Here is an 18,887-nt window from a genome sequence, read left to right on the forward strand (position 1 = left end):
ATTTTTTTGTACATACATAATGCAAATGTAAAATCATAAACATAACAAGGCTGCACAGAGCAGATCATCTTAATATAAAGAAAAATCTGCTTTTATTACTTTTAATGTATTTTATTTAAATCAGCCTTAAAACATTGTGATTTCTGTGTATTACTATAACCAGTCAAATAGTGCAAAATGTGTATTGATGATATATTATATTATTTTTCCAAGGGCCCTTATGGTGTCACTTTTCCCAATTTGCAAGCTTTGTGAAATGTTTTATAAGAAATGTTAATTGTTATTGTTATTAGCTTAGTGTATAAACAACTGCTGCATAGTTGTCTTTCCCAACCAACATGAACTCAAATAAAGGTACTCAATATAAAACTACTGTAGCCTTACACATTTGTAAAGGTGCATACTGTGTTCATAACAGCAAATCACTGGCTAAAATTTCAATGGAGCATTTTCAGTGAGTTTTAATTACACTTCCTATTTGCTCCCAATGGCAGATCTAAAGCCATAATGATGACAGAGTCAATTACCATACACATGCAAGATAGCTTACACTGTGAATTGTGGCTGTTGGTCACACTACTCCATAAATGCTCTGAAAGTCCCATTAATAATGCATAAGGAGGTTATATAAAGACGAGAGAAGAGAGAACATTTAAGGATATTAGCCATGTATTTAGATCAACAATATAATTCATGTTTTTTCTTCTTTTCAATACATTCCTTATATTCTCAGATCAGATCAAATAAGCCGCAAACATCCCTCGTATTTAAATTAGGCAGGATTCTTTTTTAGTCTGATGCCACTACAGTTGCTGTCTGGATCCAAGATTTCGAAGTGAGAAATGTTAAGTTCAACTCAGACCCGTATTAAGTTGGTTAATCTCAGCTAGTGTTTTGTGTTTCCTATCCATTTAGCATCATTTGCCATCTCAGGCTGGACATTTCTGAACTCATTATTAATAACACAATTACCCTTATAGAAATGCTCTCCCAACCGCAAATTGACCTTGAGTTTTAAGACATCATGCACCAACATATCAATATAACTTTGATCCTGACAGTGGCACTATAGGCAAAGGTCAGGGGATCACCAAGAATCATCACCTGGGCGCCATAATTATCCATTCATAACTTTTTAGCAATCACACAATCTTGCTGCAGCCCAAAGTGGTCAGACACTGATAGTGGGTCAAAAGGGCAACTTTGAGCCTAAAATTAAAATGCTGCAATACCAAAACATTCTCAGACAACACCAACTCATCATATGTATACACTTGGTCATCACTTGGTTGAGGGTAGTTTTTACAACGTGCATTGTAGTTCAATAGACATCAACAGATGGTTGATTTTGGGATTTCAGGAAAAATAATCTAGACACAGAGTGGGATAGAGTCAAAAATGCTTGGTTAGGTTAAGGAAAAGATCAGGGTTTGGTTTAAAATAAGTATGTTTTACATCAGTTAAGTTAAGTTCATAAATTAAATAATGTGTGTCAGCATAGATGTTATTACTGAACAAGTACAGGTACGTTTTGGTGTGTAGTTTTAAAGACACTTGGTTAACTGCTGCCATGTATGTCCAGTAGATATAACCGCAACAGAGTAAAGTGACAAATGCTTTCGTCCAGGCAGTAAAATGTACCTATTTTTGTAAATAATCGAGATAGCTATTAAAGATCTGTGGAACAGGATTTTTGACATCTTTCTCAACTGAATTAATCCATTGCATTGTCCCACCCCAATAGGCAAAGAGATAATTAAAGGATGGCAGTTGTAACGTCCAGAAGAGAAAATCCCAAATACATGTATTTGGACTAATGCCTCCCTGGTAAATTCAATTATTTCTTTCACCTGGTGCCACACTTTGTGCATTTATGAAATTGCTGGTCTTTTATCACAATTAATTAACCAGTGATAAAAGAAGTAATCAGACTTTTTACTTAAGTAAAAGTAGCAATACTGGAAAGTAAACTTAGTTTCCAGCATTGCTACTTAAAGACCTGCATTTAAAATCTTACTTGTGTTGATACGTTACACCACTGCAGTTAACCTGTTCAGCTCCAGACTGGTCTCCAATCTGGTTTATCTGGGTCAGGTGTTTGCAGACAGTTTGACTTTAATGTGGTGAATGTGTCCAGTTTATGTTTTTTCACCACGAAGCATACCATTTTGGTACTTACCAAAATCATACTGTAGTTTAGAAAGGATCAAAAAGTAGCCTATGGGTCAAATCTGGCTCTACACCGTTGGGGGGCCTTGTATCAAAAGCGGGAGGGGTTATTTCAGCTTCCCAGTGTTCCAGAAAGGAAAGTCCTGTTCATTTTGTGCATAGACAATGGTGTCTGATTGGAATTTGGAGCCTTGGATAGACTTAAAACCCTTATGAATCATCAATTAAAACAATGAGCAGCTGGGCTAGAGATTATCCTTGAAAACATGTCAAAGGTACAGGCAGAGTTCAACAAACCCTGAACCGAATAAGTGGAATAAAATGATATTTCAATTTAATTTCTGGGTTCTGCGTCTCTCTTGGATACATTCAGCAGGGATGGCGCTGTTCTCTAAATCATGTTCTGAATTGACCACAGCTCTGTTAAGCCTCTTCTCAATAATACAGGTTATTGTAGTATTTAGAGAAATGTACACTGAAAATACTAAAACGTTGACTCAATTAAAGGTATTATGTCATCAAATATCACATAACTGTATCGAATTAGTTCAAAGCAATAATATTAAGTTGAATCTAATATTTTACATTTAAACTTAATTATATTGCTTTTAACTAACCTAATACAGTTATGTGAAATCTGTTGACATTTAATTAAAGTAATTTTGTTTTGTTTTTGCAGTGTACCCTATTTATCATATTGAATTGTTCAACTTTTTTTTAATGATTTAGCAAAAATGTAACTCCATTTCAGATTATTCAAACTCTGTTTCTTAGCAATTAGATGCAAACATGTAAAGTGTATGTTCTGATATGAGCAGCAGTCAACAGTAATTAAAAAATCTGTTAGCTAAAGTTCCCTTTTAACTGTTCTTTGCCTTCTACAGACTGAATGTTAGGGTATCTTGACCATTTTTGTCAAATTTGTCCTATCTGAGTTCCCTAAACAATAATACTAACTTTTTAGGGTAAGATACATTTAGATTTCACTGTTTTCATTAACCCTCTTAGTCATACTTTTGAAGGACAAAATCTCTGCTCCAGTCGAATAACAAAGAAATGACGTCCTTTCTGTCTTTTCCTAACCACTGTCTTGACTGGGATGTGATGTGAAACATGAAAGAGACAACTTTGATGCTAACAGAATCCGACTGCATCTACATTAGGCTACAAGATTATTTAAGGTGGGTGTTATTGACCTGGGTCTGCTGTTGCTTTACATGTTGCTGTTGCAAGGAATTGTGGGAACCCATTATCTCCGTAAAGGATAGTCCGGTGAACCCTATGCTAAAGGAGAAAAGCAAAGCACCTTTCCTTAGCATTTAGATAATTAACTCTTACCATGGCTGTCACTTAGTTTAGGGTCATTTCAATCAGTAAGGAATTTTTCTAACAAAAAATACATTTTGGTTGCAGCCGTTGAAATCTTTGATGGTACTGACAGCTGACCTAATCCATCTTTAATATCCAATCCCCTCATCATCTGTCAATAACTGTATATTACAGGCCATGACTTGGCACTGAAGCTAACATCAGCCAAAGCCTAGTCCTTTGTTTTTGAACACATGAAAAATATATGATTCAAACAAACAAGAGAATCTTAAACATACAGCCAGCTGTGCCTCAAGCGCACCTGTTAACCTAGCTGCATTGCTGAAAAACAGCCTTTGGCTGAACTTCATTGCTGGGACTTACTTTAATATGCACTGTAATGATGATAAATGATGAAGAACCTAAACTAGTGGAATATGGAACCACTTGACAAATAGTGAAGACACATGTCCTGATACAAACAGGAGGAAGTAACTGTCATCAAGGAGCTTAGAAATTATGCTCGTCCGAGATAATACAAAAGCAGAAGGATATGAGAGGAAATGTATGGAGATCTTGGAGCTGCTGAATGAGTTCGGTTTAATTGTAATTCTGCTCTGTTTGCGTGTGCACACTATCTTGAACACTTCATCACCCGCACCAATACCCTCAACACATGTGTGTATTTACGTACACAAAACTACACACACAGACACACACACACACACTCACAGACACATCCACACACAGCTACACAATCCTCAGTGCACATTTACAGCAACACACAATTATACAGTCCTCACACACACACACACACACACACACACACACACACACACACACACACACACACACACACACACACACACACACACACACACACACACACACACACACACACACACACACTCTTCCAAAGCACACACACACACAAACACACACACACACACACTGCATTCATTTCCCTTTCATTCAGCACAGGCACATATTGTGCTGCTGTAACACACACACACACACACACACACACACACACACACATACACACACACAAACACACACACACACACACACACACACACACCATTTGCAGAGCTTGCTCCTAGCTCTCCTCACACACACACACACCCCTCCCCCTCTATCTCTGTCAGATATACACACACACACGCACGTACACACACACACAGCCACACAAACAAGTACACGCGCATTCCCTCCTACGCAGGCGCGTTCACACACACACACACACACACACACACACACACACATACACACACACAACCTCTCTTTCCCTTTACACACACACACACACACACACACACACACACACACACACACACACACACACACACACACACACACACACACACACACACACACACACACACACACACACACACACACACACACACACACATACACACACACACACACACCCACACACACACAGACACACCACACACACACGCACACACATCTCATGTACACCCCTCCCCCACTCTTACTCTCACACACGTACGTGTCCTCTCTCTCTCTTTCTCTTCCTTGCTCGCTCATTCACTCTCCCTCTCTCTCTCTCTCTTACATACACACACAGGAACAAACACACACACACACACACACACACACTCTATTGCTCTGCTTCTCTCACTCACTCTCACACAGGAACAAACACACACACAGGAACACACACATTCACAGGCACACATTCACACACACACACACACACACACACACACACACACACAATACAACACATTCACACACACACACACACACACACACACAGCACACACACCACACACACCACACACACACCACACACACACACACACACACACACACATTCTGTCTCCTGCTTGCTCTTTCTCCCCTCCCTCTCTCTGTCTGTCTCTCTTTCTCTCTCTCACACACACACACACACACACACACAGAGACACAGACACACACACACACACACACACACACACACACACACACACACACACACACACACACACACACACACACACACACACCACACACACACACACACACACACACACACACACATGCGCAAACACACAGAAACTCTTTCCTGCCCTCTCTCCCCTTCTCTTTTTTCATCTCTCTCAGTCACACATACACCCACGTGCACACGAATGCGCAAGCACACAGACACATGCGCACAAGCACACACAAACACCCATTTTCTCTCTGAGACTCTCTCACCCTGTAACACACATGCATATTTTCTCTCTTGCTCGCTACACACTCTCTCTCTTTTTCGGTGACACACACACACACACACACACACACACACACACACACACACACACACACACACACACACACACACACACACACACACACACACACACACACACACACACACACACCACACACACACACACACACACACACACACACACACACACACACACACACACACACACACCTCCCCCCTCTTCCACAGGCATCCTGGCTGCCACTCCTTCCCTAACAACCACACACACAAACGAAAAGATGCACACACACACTCACTCACACACACACCACACACAAACACACACACATAAACAAACACGCACACAGACACACACCCTTTTAAACACACACCCCAACCCTTTCGCTCAAACACACATCCTGTCTTTGCTTACAGTTAAACATAGACACACACACACACACACACACACACACACACACACACACACACACACACACACACACACACACACACACACACACACACACACACACACACACACACACACACATTATAATAACACTGCTAATATTCAAACACATTTTTCTCACATCATTTTTTCATGCACCAAATAATCCAGTATTTACGCACACTAATCATCACCAACAGTTGTGAGACAACCTGTTTTTAAGTCACACATATACAAGAGACAACTCGAGTTAAAGCCAAGATCAATTTATTTCAACTCAAGAATCAAGACAATAATAAATACGTAGAGACACCACACCAAAGTTAAAGAAAAACAATAAAGACTGTACATTATTTTGATTATATACCCACAATGCATCATGGTATTATTGTGTTCTTAAATAAAAAACAATCATTGAGCTGGTTGACCTTGTATTAATATTGTTTAAATATACCTGCTCCATTGCTGGTCTATGCCTATAACGTTGTAAGCCCCTTTTAGACAAAAAAAAATCATTTGTGATGTGTACATTATCTGCCAATTTTAAGGGCATTGTTTTTTGTTTGAAGGTAACATTTCTGTGAATTGTTTTGAAGTTTTCATCCATTTCTTTATTGATTCCTGATAAAAAAATGTTATTTTCTCTTAAAGTAGTCCTACAAAGGTTTTTTACCATCATCGCAGCTTCATTGTCATCTCAGAGACTGAACCGATGTAAAATGTCTGCTTAATGACATTTGAACATGAGAACAAATATGCGCTTTAAGGCCAGAACGCAGCATCCAGGGTGAGGGTGGCAGACAACATTTCGGATGGATCGGACAATTTGAAGTTGGTTCTAGAATAGTTTTAACATGAGATGGGACGTCTCTACTCAACTCAATTCGCCTTTTTTTGATTTTCCATTGGAAAAAGTTGTGGATGGTACTAGGCAACACCTCATTACAGCTCACTTCACAGAGTGTAGACATTAATCTGGTTGGTTTTTGATTAAATAATTCAGCCAATGTTGCATTAAAATGATCTCAGACATTTAACGAGGTGTCGCTATGACAAATAGTTAACAATCCTGCCTACATTACAGGGTAGAAAACGTAGAAAACGAAATAGAGAAAAGGACCAGGTAACAAGAGTGAGTTGAGTCGAGCCAAATTAGGCATTAGAGCGCTGTGATTTGAGCGTGGACTACATTTGTAGTAGTAGCATTGCTCTATCCATCCTTATGTGTCCTGTAATGTGTGAATTAAGTTGAAGTTAAACTTTTCCACAGGCCTTAGAAAAGTCAGAAAGATAGCTATATTACAGATTACTTGCCTGAAAGGGGCTTTACTTGAAAACCTCTAGAAAAAAATGGTTTTCATTCCAAAAGACAGATTACATTTGTCACACCAAGGATGATTTTGGACTACACTGATGTAGGGAAATACAAAACAAAAATGTCTGCCCAAAGATTAAATCTAGCTCTCGTGTCTGGTCTCTTGTGTCAACATTTTATCCAGGGCAAAAAGTATTTCCAGGAAGACAATAGTTGCACAGATAAAGCCACGTTTGCAGAATGAGGATTATTGCTGCTTGACTATAAACTCCAATGATAGACAGCAAAAGAGAACAAAAAGAAATGAGACAAACTGTTGATCATACAGTCTTTAACATTTAAAAATCCCACCACTGTTGTGACAACTCTCACGAGTGTGGCAGTTTCCTACAGTATGATCACTGCTTATAGACAGATGCGATGGGAACCTAATCCTCTCTTTGTGCTTTGCGCCATTTGTCTACAGCGAACTCTCTGCAATAGGGTCAAAAGAGAGGTCCCCTAGTGGTGCAGCAAACTACACTCGTAGAGAAGACACAAACAGTAAACATGTAAACGACTTGGGAAATAAATCAATAAATACCACAAACTTAAATAAAACATTTTATTTTTCCAGGAATGTAACCCCCATACTGTAAATCCTGTCATCTAAAGGAAGAGGACTGACTTAAAAATGATTGTCTTGTGTATGTCAATCACTGATTGAGAGATCATGTGTGTGGTTCAAACTGAAAAACGGAGGGTTGAAATATGAAGCTATCGGAACCTGTAAGCACTCAGTTTCCCAGTAAAGCTACTGCACAGGCTCCGAGGCTGCATTCAAACCAACAATAGCACTGCGTCAAAGATATGCAGCCTCATTCATGTCAGTGAGACCAATATGTTGGTCCGGTAGTCCCAGTCTTAGTGGAATACTTTGTAACAAGTATTGCCAAAATCTTCAATTTATTTCTCAGTTGTGTAAACAAGAATAAAAAAGGTTCCGACATGAAAACTTTCCAAGGTTAAATGCGGCCACATACTATATGAAGTATTTTATTGTCTTGAAACCTTGACATTTATAAATGTGTAATTCAAACTGAACTCCCACGATTCAATAAGGTCAGACTGAAGCACTCCTTTTGTGCATCAGTCAATCCTCACAGTAAATACAGAGCTAAATCCCAGATCAAATGCACGCTGAAGGCTCTTTGAGCAGCTTTTCTCTCACTGATTGTGCTGTTATGTTAAATGTTTGTTGTTTGTGTTTCATGTACTTGTGTCTGGATATTTGTCTGTTGATGTTGGACATGGAGTTGCTGTGACGCAAGTCAAATTTCAGACTTGATCTGACAAATAAAGTAATATCGTATCGTATCGTATCGTAACTCCATTTTTCATATTTCATCTTCTCTTATAGCACATATAGCTTCATGCTTGCATTTGTTTTCATTCGTTTTTGGTCAAATGTGGTCTAATAACTCTTCTCTTTGACTATTCCTGGTCTGGGTCCAAACAAAACTCAAAACAGAGAATAGAGCTAGAAAAATAAAACAAAAGTTTTATAAGATTGATGTGCTGTGTGGAACAAAGATAGCTCATCATCTGAGCAGACGAAAAGGAGGAAATATAGTACATCGCAAACCCATACACAGAACATCAATGCAATATATGAGACAATTCATTTACAGTATATCACATTAAAAGTGCTGCATCTGTGGTATTTAGGATGCCTTTGTGCTGTAGGAAGTCTTGTCATTCTTCATTTAATGCAAAATATGAACAGTAGCTCTTAGTTTCTTAGGGTTTACATATCATCCTTAAAATGAATCAAGGCAACTCAGGTCAAACCACAGAAAGCATTCAGGTTGCTTTCCAGTAATAACATTCAGTTTCCAGAACCCTGAAAACAGTTTGGAGTACCCTTTATCAATCTCACAAAGATCTGTTTGTACTCCCAGTGCATTTACCAACAATGTATCAGCCTGTAACCTAGGAAATACATGCATGTGACAAGGCACAACCAAAAATACACTAAATTATTTCAAATCTGAAGCTAGTAGTAGTAGTAGTAGATAACTAACTAGCATCCTGAAGACCATCTTTTGTAATAATTTCTCTGTTAGGTCATCACAATTTACCAGGTTACAACAAGTTAACTTAACAACTATGCATTTTTAATAACACTGCTTCAACTGCCCAGTAGATAGATACGGGATTATTTGTTATATTAACTATGAGCAGACTGAATTCAGAGTGGCCCATTAAAGATGTAATACATTGTTAATATAGACTGTTGTAATACAGAACATAATGTGTATGTGGCTCTTGCTGGGCTTTTAATCCTAACATGGAGATAAACATAATGTAACAGTGAAAATTGGCCTTTTCCATTTCACTATATGCATCAATCTGTATCACAAATGAACAAAAGTAGTCTAAGATTTTCATGAAAATGTTCACTTAAAGGGGACCTATCATGCAAAATGCACTTTTGTACGTCTTTTATACATGAATATGTGTCCCCGGTGTTCCAGGGAACTCACCAAGTGTCAGAAAACACAACCCTCTCTATTTTCCTCCATACCCAAATCTCTAAAAAAGGGGCTGCAACGGATCTGATAAAAACTGATCCAGATTTGAACACTGTCCTGACGTCAGGACAGTGGCGCTACGGCTATTGGGCCAACTCCACCAATCAGGAGGAGACAGCCACGGCCATTGCTGTTCGAAAGCGCTGGAGACGCTGTAGTACATATGCCAGGCCAGTAGATGGTGCTGTTCTCACTGAATCTGCCCTTGCCAAAACAGAGCTAAAAATTGTCAAATTGAGCAAAATGAGGCATGGCTAAAATGCATGATCTGTTTGGTATTTTGAAAAAAAAAAAGTATAAATATGCCTTATATAGGTATGGTCCTACACTATATTATTCAAATATAGCATGATAGGTCCACTTTAAGTTGGCAGACTGCTACTATTGAAGTTGAATTTCTTCCACACTGCCTGCTTATGTGCCCATTTGCATGTCTATCAGTTTTGACTACTGATGTTGCATATCAATTGTTGCTTCCTAAAGTCTGTGACATAGCTTCAGTAAGTGCCATAAAAACATGATAAAACTAAAAGAACATATAATAACTTGACATAAGTATTACTGAGGTCAATCAAGAAAGAAAGACTGTATCAATGTAAACACCAGAGGGTGCTGTTGGACACATTTCCCCCCTTCATGCACTGAACATCCCCAGATAATAACTTATGTGGAATGATTTATAGCCTTTAAAACTACACAAATCAGAGCTACAGTCTAGCCACGGCATGAATTCAAATGTTCTCATTATGATCTGAATGTGCCCCTTGCTCACTGTTTACTCTGTCAGCTGTAGTGAATCCTGGCCAGTATATTTATATAAAAAAAACTTCTGCAGTATCAAAGGAAGGCATGTACAGTATGTCGATGAAAAAATATTTCTATGCTTTTTGAGTTGCTGTTAATAAAATAAAATGTTCTTTCTCAATACCAAAACGAGAGAAAGAAAAAAGAAAGAAAGCTTTGTTCTTAACTCTGAATTGAATCTTATTTTTGGATTTCCCCTAACAAAGTAATCAATAAATAGAAGAAGTACAGACTCTGCATTACTTGTATCATAATTGTTGTTATCAGCTATGATAACAAGGTTTTTGACACTTGCTCCCACTCTGTCCCATGCATCTGTTCATGTGAAGGTAGTCTCATGATCTATAAATACCCATCCCGCTCATCTCCCTGTAGGGATCTGTGTCTCACTCAGCTGGACATTTTCATATAAATACACCTTTCTCACTTTGGACCGAGGCTGAACCCCTTTCTTTATCTTGTTATTCCTACACTCACCTTTTTCTCTCTGTCCCTATTCTCTTATTTGTCCTCTTCGCTCTCACACACTCCTGATGTCTATCTCCGAGTGCTTCTTGTGGTCCTGACTCTCGAGGGCATCACTCGCTCCTTGGCTATCACCGAGGGCAGGGCTTCCAAGGTGGTGATGGCGGTCTTGGTCCAGTAGTCCACCTCTTTGAAGATCCGGTACACCCAAAGCTTCAGCTCAAACAGCACGGTGGGACCGTCTAACTGCCAACACAATGGGGAGACATCACAAAGCTCTGCCTTAGTTTTTCTCTCCATCACTCTCACCATCACCACCAGTGGACATCAGCACCTACCTCTAATCCCTCCAAGCTGGGCGTCAGGAGCGCCGTGCCACCAGCAGTTTTGAGAAGTTCTCCGGTGCAGATCAAGAGATACGACAACCTGTCCTTCACCATCTTCCTCTGGGTCTCATAGTCACCCTTCTTCCCGCCGCCCAGCTCCTCCTCCTCTCTGGCGATGGCTCTCTCCAGCAGGCTGCGGCACTGCATCAGAGCTGAGTGGAGACGCCAGAGCTTGTCCCTGGTGGCCAGCTGCGAGGAAGGAGGAGCGACGGACACCAGGCGACCATCAACCAAAACATCAGCAGTGAAACTCTCCTTCTCTCTCTAGGGGGGAGAAAGACAACAGGGTGGGGGAAATTAAAAACAGAAGGGAGATTTTTGGCAGGCATAGATACTGTAAAAGGGAAGAAAAGAGGGAGTTAGGAAGTCAAGTGCTTAAGTGGAAGATTGAATAAGTACTAACATCACACTGACGTCATTTTTGACAGCCCTTTGGAAGAAATATTGAGCATAATTGTCTAGGAGGAAACAGGGATTTACTTCTGATGCAATAGGAATTAATCCGGCCTAAATCTTTTTGCTTCAAGGACAATATAGCAAACTCAGGAAAGATTGTTTCTTTAATAATGAGTGTATGCTCTGCCCAGTTCCAAGTATATCATTAAGTCAGAAGTAAACGTTTTAAACAAGGTGCAAGTTAAAAATAACACTGAGGCAAAGAAAAAAACAGAACTGCCTGTAAAAGTCATCATCTTAATTACAACATCTTCAAAAACACATTAAAGGGCTTGTTCAACATTTTGGGAAATACACATTTTGATGGGAGTGGTATCAATCTTCTTATCTCTCTCTGCAAGTAGGCAAATAGAACTTTTGCAAAACCATTCACTTTACAACCAGTCAACCAGTTTAATAATCAATGAATAATGTAATTATTTTAAGCAATAATGTCAGAAAATGATGCTTATATTACTTTTTACAGCATATTAATTTCCATTTGGGTTTTGAACTAACTAAACAAGATTTAAAAGACTTTAAGAAAATGGGACAAAATTGTTTTAACTATTTTCTGAAATGTACGGTACATCCACATTTGACAGACAGCATATAACAAGATAGCGTTGCTGTACTCTCAGAGCTTACTTATGATCGGGCTGATTATGTTGACTAGCCACTTCTCAGAGATGACTGTAGCTGGTATCGACTCTGGTACTTAAGTGAGTTGTGAATCCCAGAGGCCTCCTTGTGACATTTTACTGAGGCGCTAATGTTGAACCCTGCTTGCAAGTTAGTACCAGTGTGACAGATTGGCCTAATGTGACCTGTGCGCTTCGAGAGTCTGGGGAATGTTTTACTGCTTCTGTGTTAATGTTTACTGCTCAGACTGAAGAGGCAATGTGATGAGGGCAGTTATGGATACCCCGGGAAGAAATACTGTAGTAAGAGACAATATTGTCATAGATCACTGTAAATTATGGTGATCAGGTGGTAAATTATTTAGGGTAGGACAATGGGATGTCGCAAAAGTGTGTTTTTTCTTCCCCCAATGAATACGCAATAGATGCTGCAATGGATTAATGTGCCAACAACTGCAATTTCTCACAGCCAAAGAGGAAAACCACAGAAGAGAAATGTACATAAATGATTGTATGACATGCTAAGACTTATCAAATCATGTCATGATGGGTTCACTGGAATGCATCTGTTGCTGGAGCTTAATGCCTGCAATATCAGTGATGCAAACTGAGAATGAAAGAAGAAATGGAAGATAGATTGAAGAAAGGAAAATTCTTTGGAATGAAGTTATATGTCATGCCATGTTATATGCAGGCCGCTCCCTAGCTCCAAGCAACGCTCATGAATAAAAGGATGAGGAAACCAGGAAGTTTTAAAAACCCATAGTTCTCACACCTATAGTCAAAGAGACGCACGAGATAAAGGCTTCATGCCCAGGCATGGATGAGTTTGTGCCATAAAAACGCCCACCTGTCATTCCAACGGAGTTAAGCCCCCTCCACTCATTCTTACCGCCTGCTGTCCTGGACATACATTCTTTGTCTTTCACACACACATGCACAAACTCCCTTCCTCTTATCTAGTTTTTGCATGCATCCTTTTTAATCATTCTTTATCCATATACTTCTCCAAAAACAGTCAAATGCACACAAAAAGTAACAGGCACACACAGAACATATATTAATTTTCCATTTAACCTTGGCCTACTTCTTTCTACCTTAAAAACACACACACACACACACACACACACACACACACACACACACACACACACACACACACACACACACACACACACACACACACACACACACACACACACACACACACACACACACACACACACACACACACACACACACACACACACACACACACACACACACACACACACACACACACACACACACACACTTGCAAGTAGGCAATGGAAACTTAGGGCTCCTGTCTCTACTCACATAAAGTTCCAGTAAGATGGAGCACTCATATCGCAGCTGCTCGGCTATACTGGCGGCCCGGGCCACGGTGCTCCTGCTCACATCCGGCCCGGTCGTACCTCTCGTCCTTCTGGCTGCCATGGGACCTCCAGCTGCCTCTACCCGGTAGACTCAACAAACGCACACTTGTAGCAGGAAAGCAACAGGCTCCCTATTATACGCCCACGTACGCCTGCCTCATTCCCGGTCACCGTCACGCTCTCCGGACTCCGGTCAGTGCCGCGTTCATAAGAACCAGAGCCGATTCACAGCTCCTCTTAGGTTTCGGTAAAACGAGTTTCCCAGTTTGTGTGCACTGCTCACTGTTTGTTACTTATGTTACAGAGATAGCGGCCAACTCTCCGCCCTTTCCTCCGGGAACCTGATGCCAGGCAGGAGGAATTTAACGGGACGAGCGGGGGCGGAGAGCCGCGGAGGGGGGGAGCCCATTCACTTATTCATGAGAAGCTTATCTGATTTACCGGTAGCCACATTTAGGAAGGAAGGATAGGCTTATTGCTTGGACCATCTTTGTTCGTTATTGGAAAAAGTATTACAAGATCACAGCATGTCCCTATAACTATAATATTAGAAATAACGTTGATCATTTATTTTTTATTTTGAAGAAGGCTACTTCTACCTATAGGCTACTTGAGTAAGATTACACTGTTTTGTGTTGTGTGTGCTTCAGTTAATAAAATATGATTTTTAATCTTAACAAAAGTGTATAGGCCTACGCACAATAACAAGTAAGTGTATTCTGCAAGAGGCACTCACTTCGCGTACCGACTGAGACAAATAATGTGTATTATATGAAGTAGGCCTACTATGAAGTAGGCCTACTTCAGTATTTTCATTCGAGGTAGATGACTCTCATCCGGAATACTGGTTCAACAACTGGTCTTTACATCTATTCACTTTTTTGTATTTAAAAAAGCTTCAGCTAAATGTAATAATATAGGCTACGCTACTTAATAAATGTATACTCTGTTTTTCTTTAGCATTTATGATAACATGGTTAAGTTTACGAATAATATTTAGGAATACAAAATCCCTCTTTGCAATGTTTACCAGCCATTTTAGTAATTCAACTGGAAACTATACAATATTGATAACATGAAACATTTTATTGTTCATTGTTAAGGGTTATTGTTAAAGCTTTTCTCATTGAACCCAGTATAAGAAATAACTGTTGAATGGTTGAATGTCATATGTGCCTGTTTTACTCTTTTTACCAACAGGGGGGTTGTGTTCAAATGAAGCCTCGTGAGATGAACCCTTTTGCGAACCTTGATCTCGCCATAGGACGCTCAGAATCTCTCAAAACATGAAAACTCACAAATATAATAAAGGAAATGAAAACATAAAAAGTCCTGTACCTTTGTGTGTGTTTCTTTCTTAGAGCAGCACTCAGAACATTGTTGTCCCCATTCACAAAAAAAAGGTTGTTATGTTATTAAATCGTAATTGTTATTTACATTTTTTTTTTTTGCAAAACATTTTTTAATTCAATATTTTGTCTATGTATCTATCTAATATGTTTCATATAAAAAATGTTTTTAAAAACAATTAATTTAATTCTTATTTTTATCAGTTTTAGTAAAACTTTTTTGTTCATATTACATTTCGTTAATAGTTGGGCTTTCAATGTTTAAAACACATTTGTGGTCCAGAGGTCTAAATATTGGTTTTTCATGCAGGTGTTTGAGGTTCAACACCCAATGGACGGACAAATTGTGTCTTCTGCTATGCTGATGTTAACCCTGCTCTGAACCCTTTGTCTTCAGTGTCTGCACCTGGCCTTGCTGCTTTCTATTGCAAGCTCAAACTTTCTTGCTATGACTTTTCCCTTCGTTCCTTTCCAACCCATCAAAACTTGGGATTGGTGATTTTGTCTATTTATTCCAAAGTCAAGCACAATAAGCAAATAATGTAATAATAAGAATCAGTCTTATAATGTTATATAAAAATAGACTCCACAGTTACAAAGTTGACTAGATCATCCAAAATTCAATGAAAGTGGTGATCAGCAATTGTATATGTTCAAATGTCTACTGTGAAGGATATCATAAAGCCTTAACCCTCTATGGCATGACTATTTATTTTGGGAGTAAAAAAATGTTTCACCATGTGTTTTATGAGCTTAGGGGTCCCTGATATATCAATTATCAAATGTGACCCCCCCACACCCCTCAACCAGGGGTTGGTTTGTTGCCTCAACAATGTGCTACGAGGGTATTGAAACACCAAGGATTTTTACAATTCAGAAGAAATAGAAAAAACAACTCTATATGAATTCAAAATGTTTTCTTTGCGTGTGTGTGTGTGTGTGTGTGTGTGTGTGTGTGTGTGTGTGTGTGTGTGTGTGTGTGTGTGTGTGTGTGTGCGCGTGTCTGTCTGTGTATGTATGTGTGTGTATGTCTTTGTGTGTGTGTGTGTGTGTGTGTGTGTGTGTGTGTGTGTATGTGTGTGTGTCTATGTGTGTGTGTCTGTGTGCCTAACCCTATCTTGACCTTCACTGTCAGACGGAATAGCCCTAACAGCCTGATCGTGTCCCTTCTGCCCATAACATGTTTTGATGTCCATTTCCTGTAAATATCAGTAGATGGTAAAGTAAAAACATTGACTAGGTTTATCATTTTACAGCTGAGCACATTTACACACTTGCATGATATTGCCTGGAAAAAAGTGGTCTAAGTGGCACAGTGTTGCCCTGAGGCAACAAACAAAAAAATATAGTTTTAGCTAATTAATAAATACATAATAAGTCTTTAAACAATCAAATATACTTCTTTACGTATTCATGCACATGCATATATTTTTTATTTTAAGTTGTGTACATTTCTAATATGTTAAAAAGTGAAATGTATCTTAACAAGTGTGGTGGCCCTGAGTCCCCTGCAGCTTTGCTTGCTTGCAGAAAGGACTGCTCCACCCCCAGACAAAATGCCACACCCATATAATTCCCTCATTTTATTGGACACCAGCATGTCAGGTGACATTGTGTATATTTAAAAAAATCAAAATATTTAGAGGGCCAGTGTGAGGTCGAAAAAAGTGGTGTGTTGCCTGAGGGCAACCGTATGCCATAGAGGGTTTTAATGCAATCAAAAAAGTTATGATTGATGAAAGTAGTAAATCGGTCAGATTTGACCCGAACACAACAGGAGGGTTAAATCTGAAGAAATTGTCCCCACCTCTTTTTCTAACAAAGTGTATGAAGTTAAATGCAGGGCAATACAGCAAAGATAAGACTGAGGCCTGCAATAGATTTACATGTGAATTTAAATAAAGAAACATAAAAAACACTGGCAACATAACTCTCTGGGGAAATCTCAACCTGGACTTTGTCAATACACTGACTTATTTAAAACTATTTGTGACGAATTCAAGATAAAAAGGGAACAATACTGAGATTGACAAAGAGTGATGTGTTTGGTGGTCTGATAATGGATTTCTAGATGCAGTACCGCGCCTGCGCAGAAGGTGTCAGTGTAGGCAGCCGGAATGTAAACACCGAGCAGCGGCTAAATGACCGCAGCTAACGTCAGACCCTAAAACTGCATCTTTAATATAAAGAGGAAACAGGAATGATAAACTATTTCCACGCTGTAGAGTGTTTGTTTGATTCAGCCGTTTATTGTGAGATTCTAGCTATCAAGCAACAGTATTAGCGTGCTTACATTTTGAGACCAAGCTATCCAGCTAGCTAGCTTAGCCTCGGTTGATCGTTAAGTCATGAACTCTCTGGTTGGCTACGGAGTGTCCTCGGAGTCTGACAGCGAGGGAGAGGAGGACGTAAACAACGGTGCAGTAGGGTAAGTGTTTACTTACTTTACACATAATGTCAGACACTTGTAAAGGCTAGCTTTTTGTTAACGCCTCTGTCTCTCTCTGCTGCACATTTTAAATCCTGAAGGTCCGTAAAGAAGCTGTGTGATGAAGCATCCAGTGGCAGAAAAACCCGCAACTTCATGCTGGAGTCTGGATCAGCTTCCAGTGAATCAGAACCAGAGGAAGACTATCCTTCTTCATCACCACACCCCCAGAAACCTGCACCTCCTCCAGCCTGCCATCCCAGCCTGCCTGCTCCTTCCCTGGACTCCATCACCTCCAATAAGCTCCCTCCTCCTTCTCTGCACACCTGCTCTGGTAGCAGTGTGTTCACCAACCCTTTCAAGGCTCAGGCCGACCAGAAGCTCAGCGCCTTGCAGAAACATGTCCCCCTCACAATGCAGGCCAAACCCTCCCAGATAGGAGGCAAAAGGATGTGTGTGGCATACAGGAAAAATGGAAGGTGCAGGTTTGGGATCAAATGCAAGTTTGCTCATGACAGTGACCTCCAGTCTCTCACTGATTTACCTGTGAGTGAAGAGACGCCGGATCAAGAAGAGGCCCTCGCAAGTGGCTCAGGATCCCAGAAGGAGACAAAAGAGGAAGAGTCAGCAGGCCAGCAGGGGAAGAAGAGGAGGGTTGGACTGAGCAACACCTTGATTCCTCCTAAACGAGCTATGAAGCAGTACGCCATACAGAGGAACAGAGAGCAGCTCCATATGTCGTGATGGAGGTTTTCGGAGCTGGGCTGACATAAAAGCAATAATACTGGGATTAAATATATTTTCGAAGTGTGTATATGTTGTAGGAATTGTGCACTATCTATTTCTAGGACCCATTAATGACTCAGGCATGCATTTACATTCAGTGGTGGTTACTACTTGCATTCAATATTTACAAATGATAAAGTCCACAAATAAATAATTGAAATAATTAGCTGCAACATCAAA

General features: G+C 39.8%; 2 protein-coding genes across 2 annotated transcripts; one reads left to right on the forward strand and one right to left on the reverse strand.

The window, feature by feature from the left end:
* Nucleotides 1-10,288: 10,288 nt before the first annotated feature.
* cntf (ciliary neurotrophic factor) lies at nucleotides 10,289-14,514 on the reverse strand. Its single transcript, XM_034120335.1, has 3 exons — nucleotides 14,086-14,514; nucleotides 11,624-11,935; nucleotides 10,289-11,531 (listed from the first exon to the last, which is right to left on the reverse strand). The coding sequence occupies exons 1-3, from the start codon at nucleotides 14,203-14,205 to the stop codon at nucleotides 11,358-11,360; spliced, it is 606 nt and encodes a 201-aa protein (XP_033976226.1). The 5' UTR covers nucleotides 14,206-14,514; the 3' UTR covers nucleotides 10,289-11,357.
* Nucleotides 14,515-17,576: 3,062 nt separating this feature from the next.
* On the forward strand, nucleotides 17,577-18,836 carry si:ch211-113e8.11. Its single transcript, XM_034120629.1, has 2 exons — nucleotides 17,577-17,921; nucleotides 18,023-18,836. The coding sequence occupies exons 1-2, from the start codon at nucleotides 17,842-17,844 to the stop codon at nucleotides 18,663-18,665; spliced, it is 723 nt and encodes a 240-aa protein (XP_033976520.1). The 5' UTR covers nucleotides 17,577-17,841; the 3' UTR covers nucleotides 18,666-18,836.
* The last annotated feature ends 51 nt before the right edge of the window (nucleotides 18,837-18,887 follow it).

Source organism: Trematomus bernacchii, unplaced genomic scaffold (genome assembly GCF_902827165.1).
Source record: "Trematomus bernacchii unplaced genomic scaffold, fTreBer1.1, whole genome shotgun sequence".
NCBI classification, from domain to species: Eukaryota; Metazoa; Chordata; class Actinopteri; order Perciformes; family Nototheniidae; genus Trematomus; species Trematomus bernacchii.

Bases quoted from the DNA above. Each gene is read 5' to 3' on its own strand.
- cntf (XM_034120335.1), bottom strand. From the start codon at position 14,205: ATGGCAGCCAGAAGGACGAGAGGTACGACCGGGCCGGATGTGAGCAGG. The intron at 11,936-14,085 runs GTGAGTAGAGAC...TCTCCCCCCTAG, and splicing joins CCATCTTACTGGAACTTTAT to AGAGAGAAGGAGAGTTTCAC. The intron at 11,532-11,623 runs GTAGGTGCTGAT...TTGTGTTGGCAG, and splicing joins CCAGCTTGGAGGGATTAGAG to TTAGACGGTCCCACCGTGCT.
- si:ch211-113e8.11 (XM_034120629.1), top strand. From the start codon at position 17,842: ATGAACTCTCTGGTTGGCTACGGAGTGTCCTCGGAGTCTGACAGCGAG. The intron at 17,922-18,022 runs GTAAGTGTTTAC...TAAATCCTGAAG, and splicing joins GTAAACAACGGTGCAGTAGG to GTCCGTAAAGAAGCTGTGTG.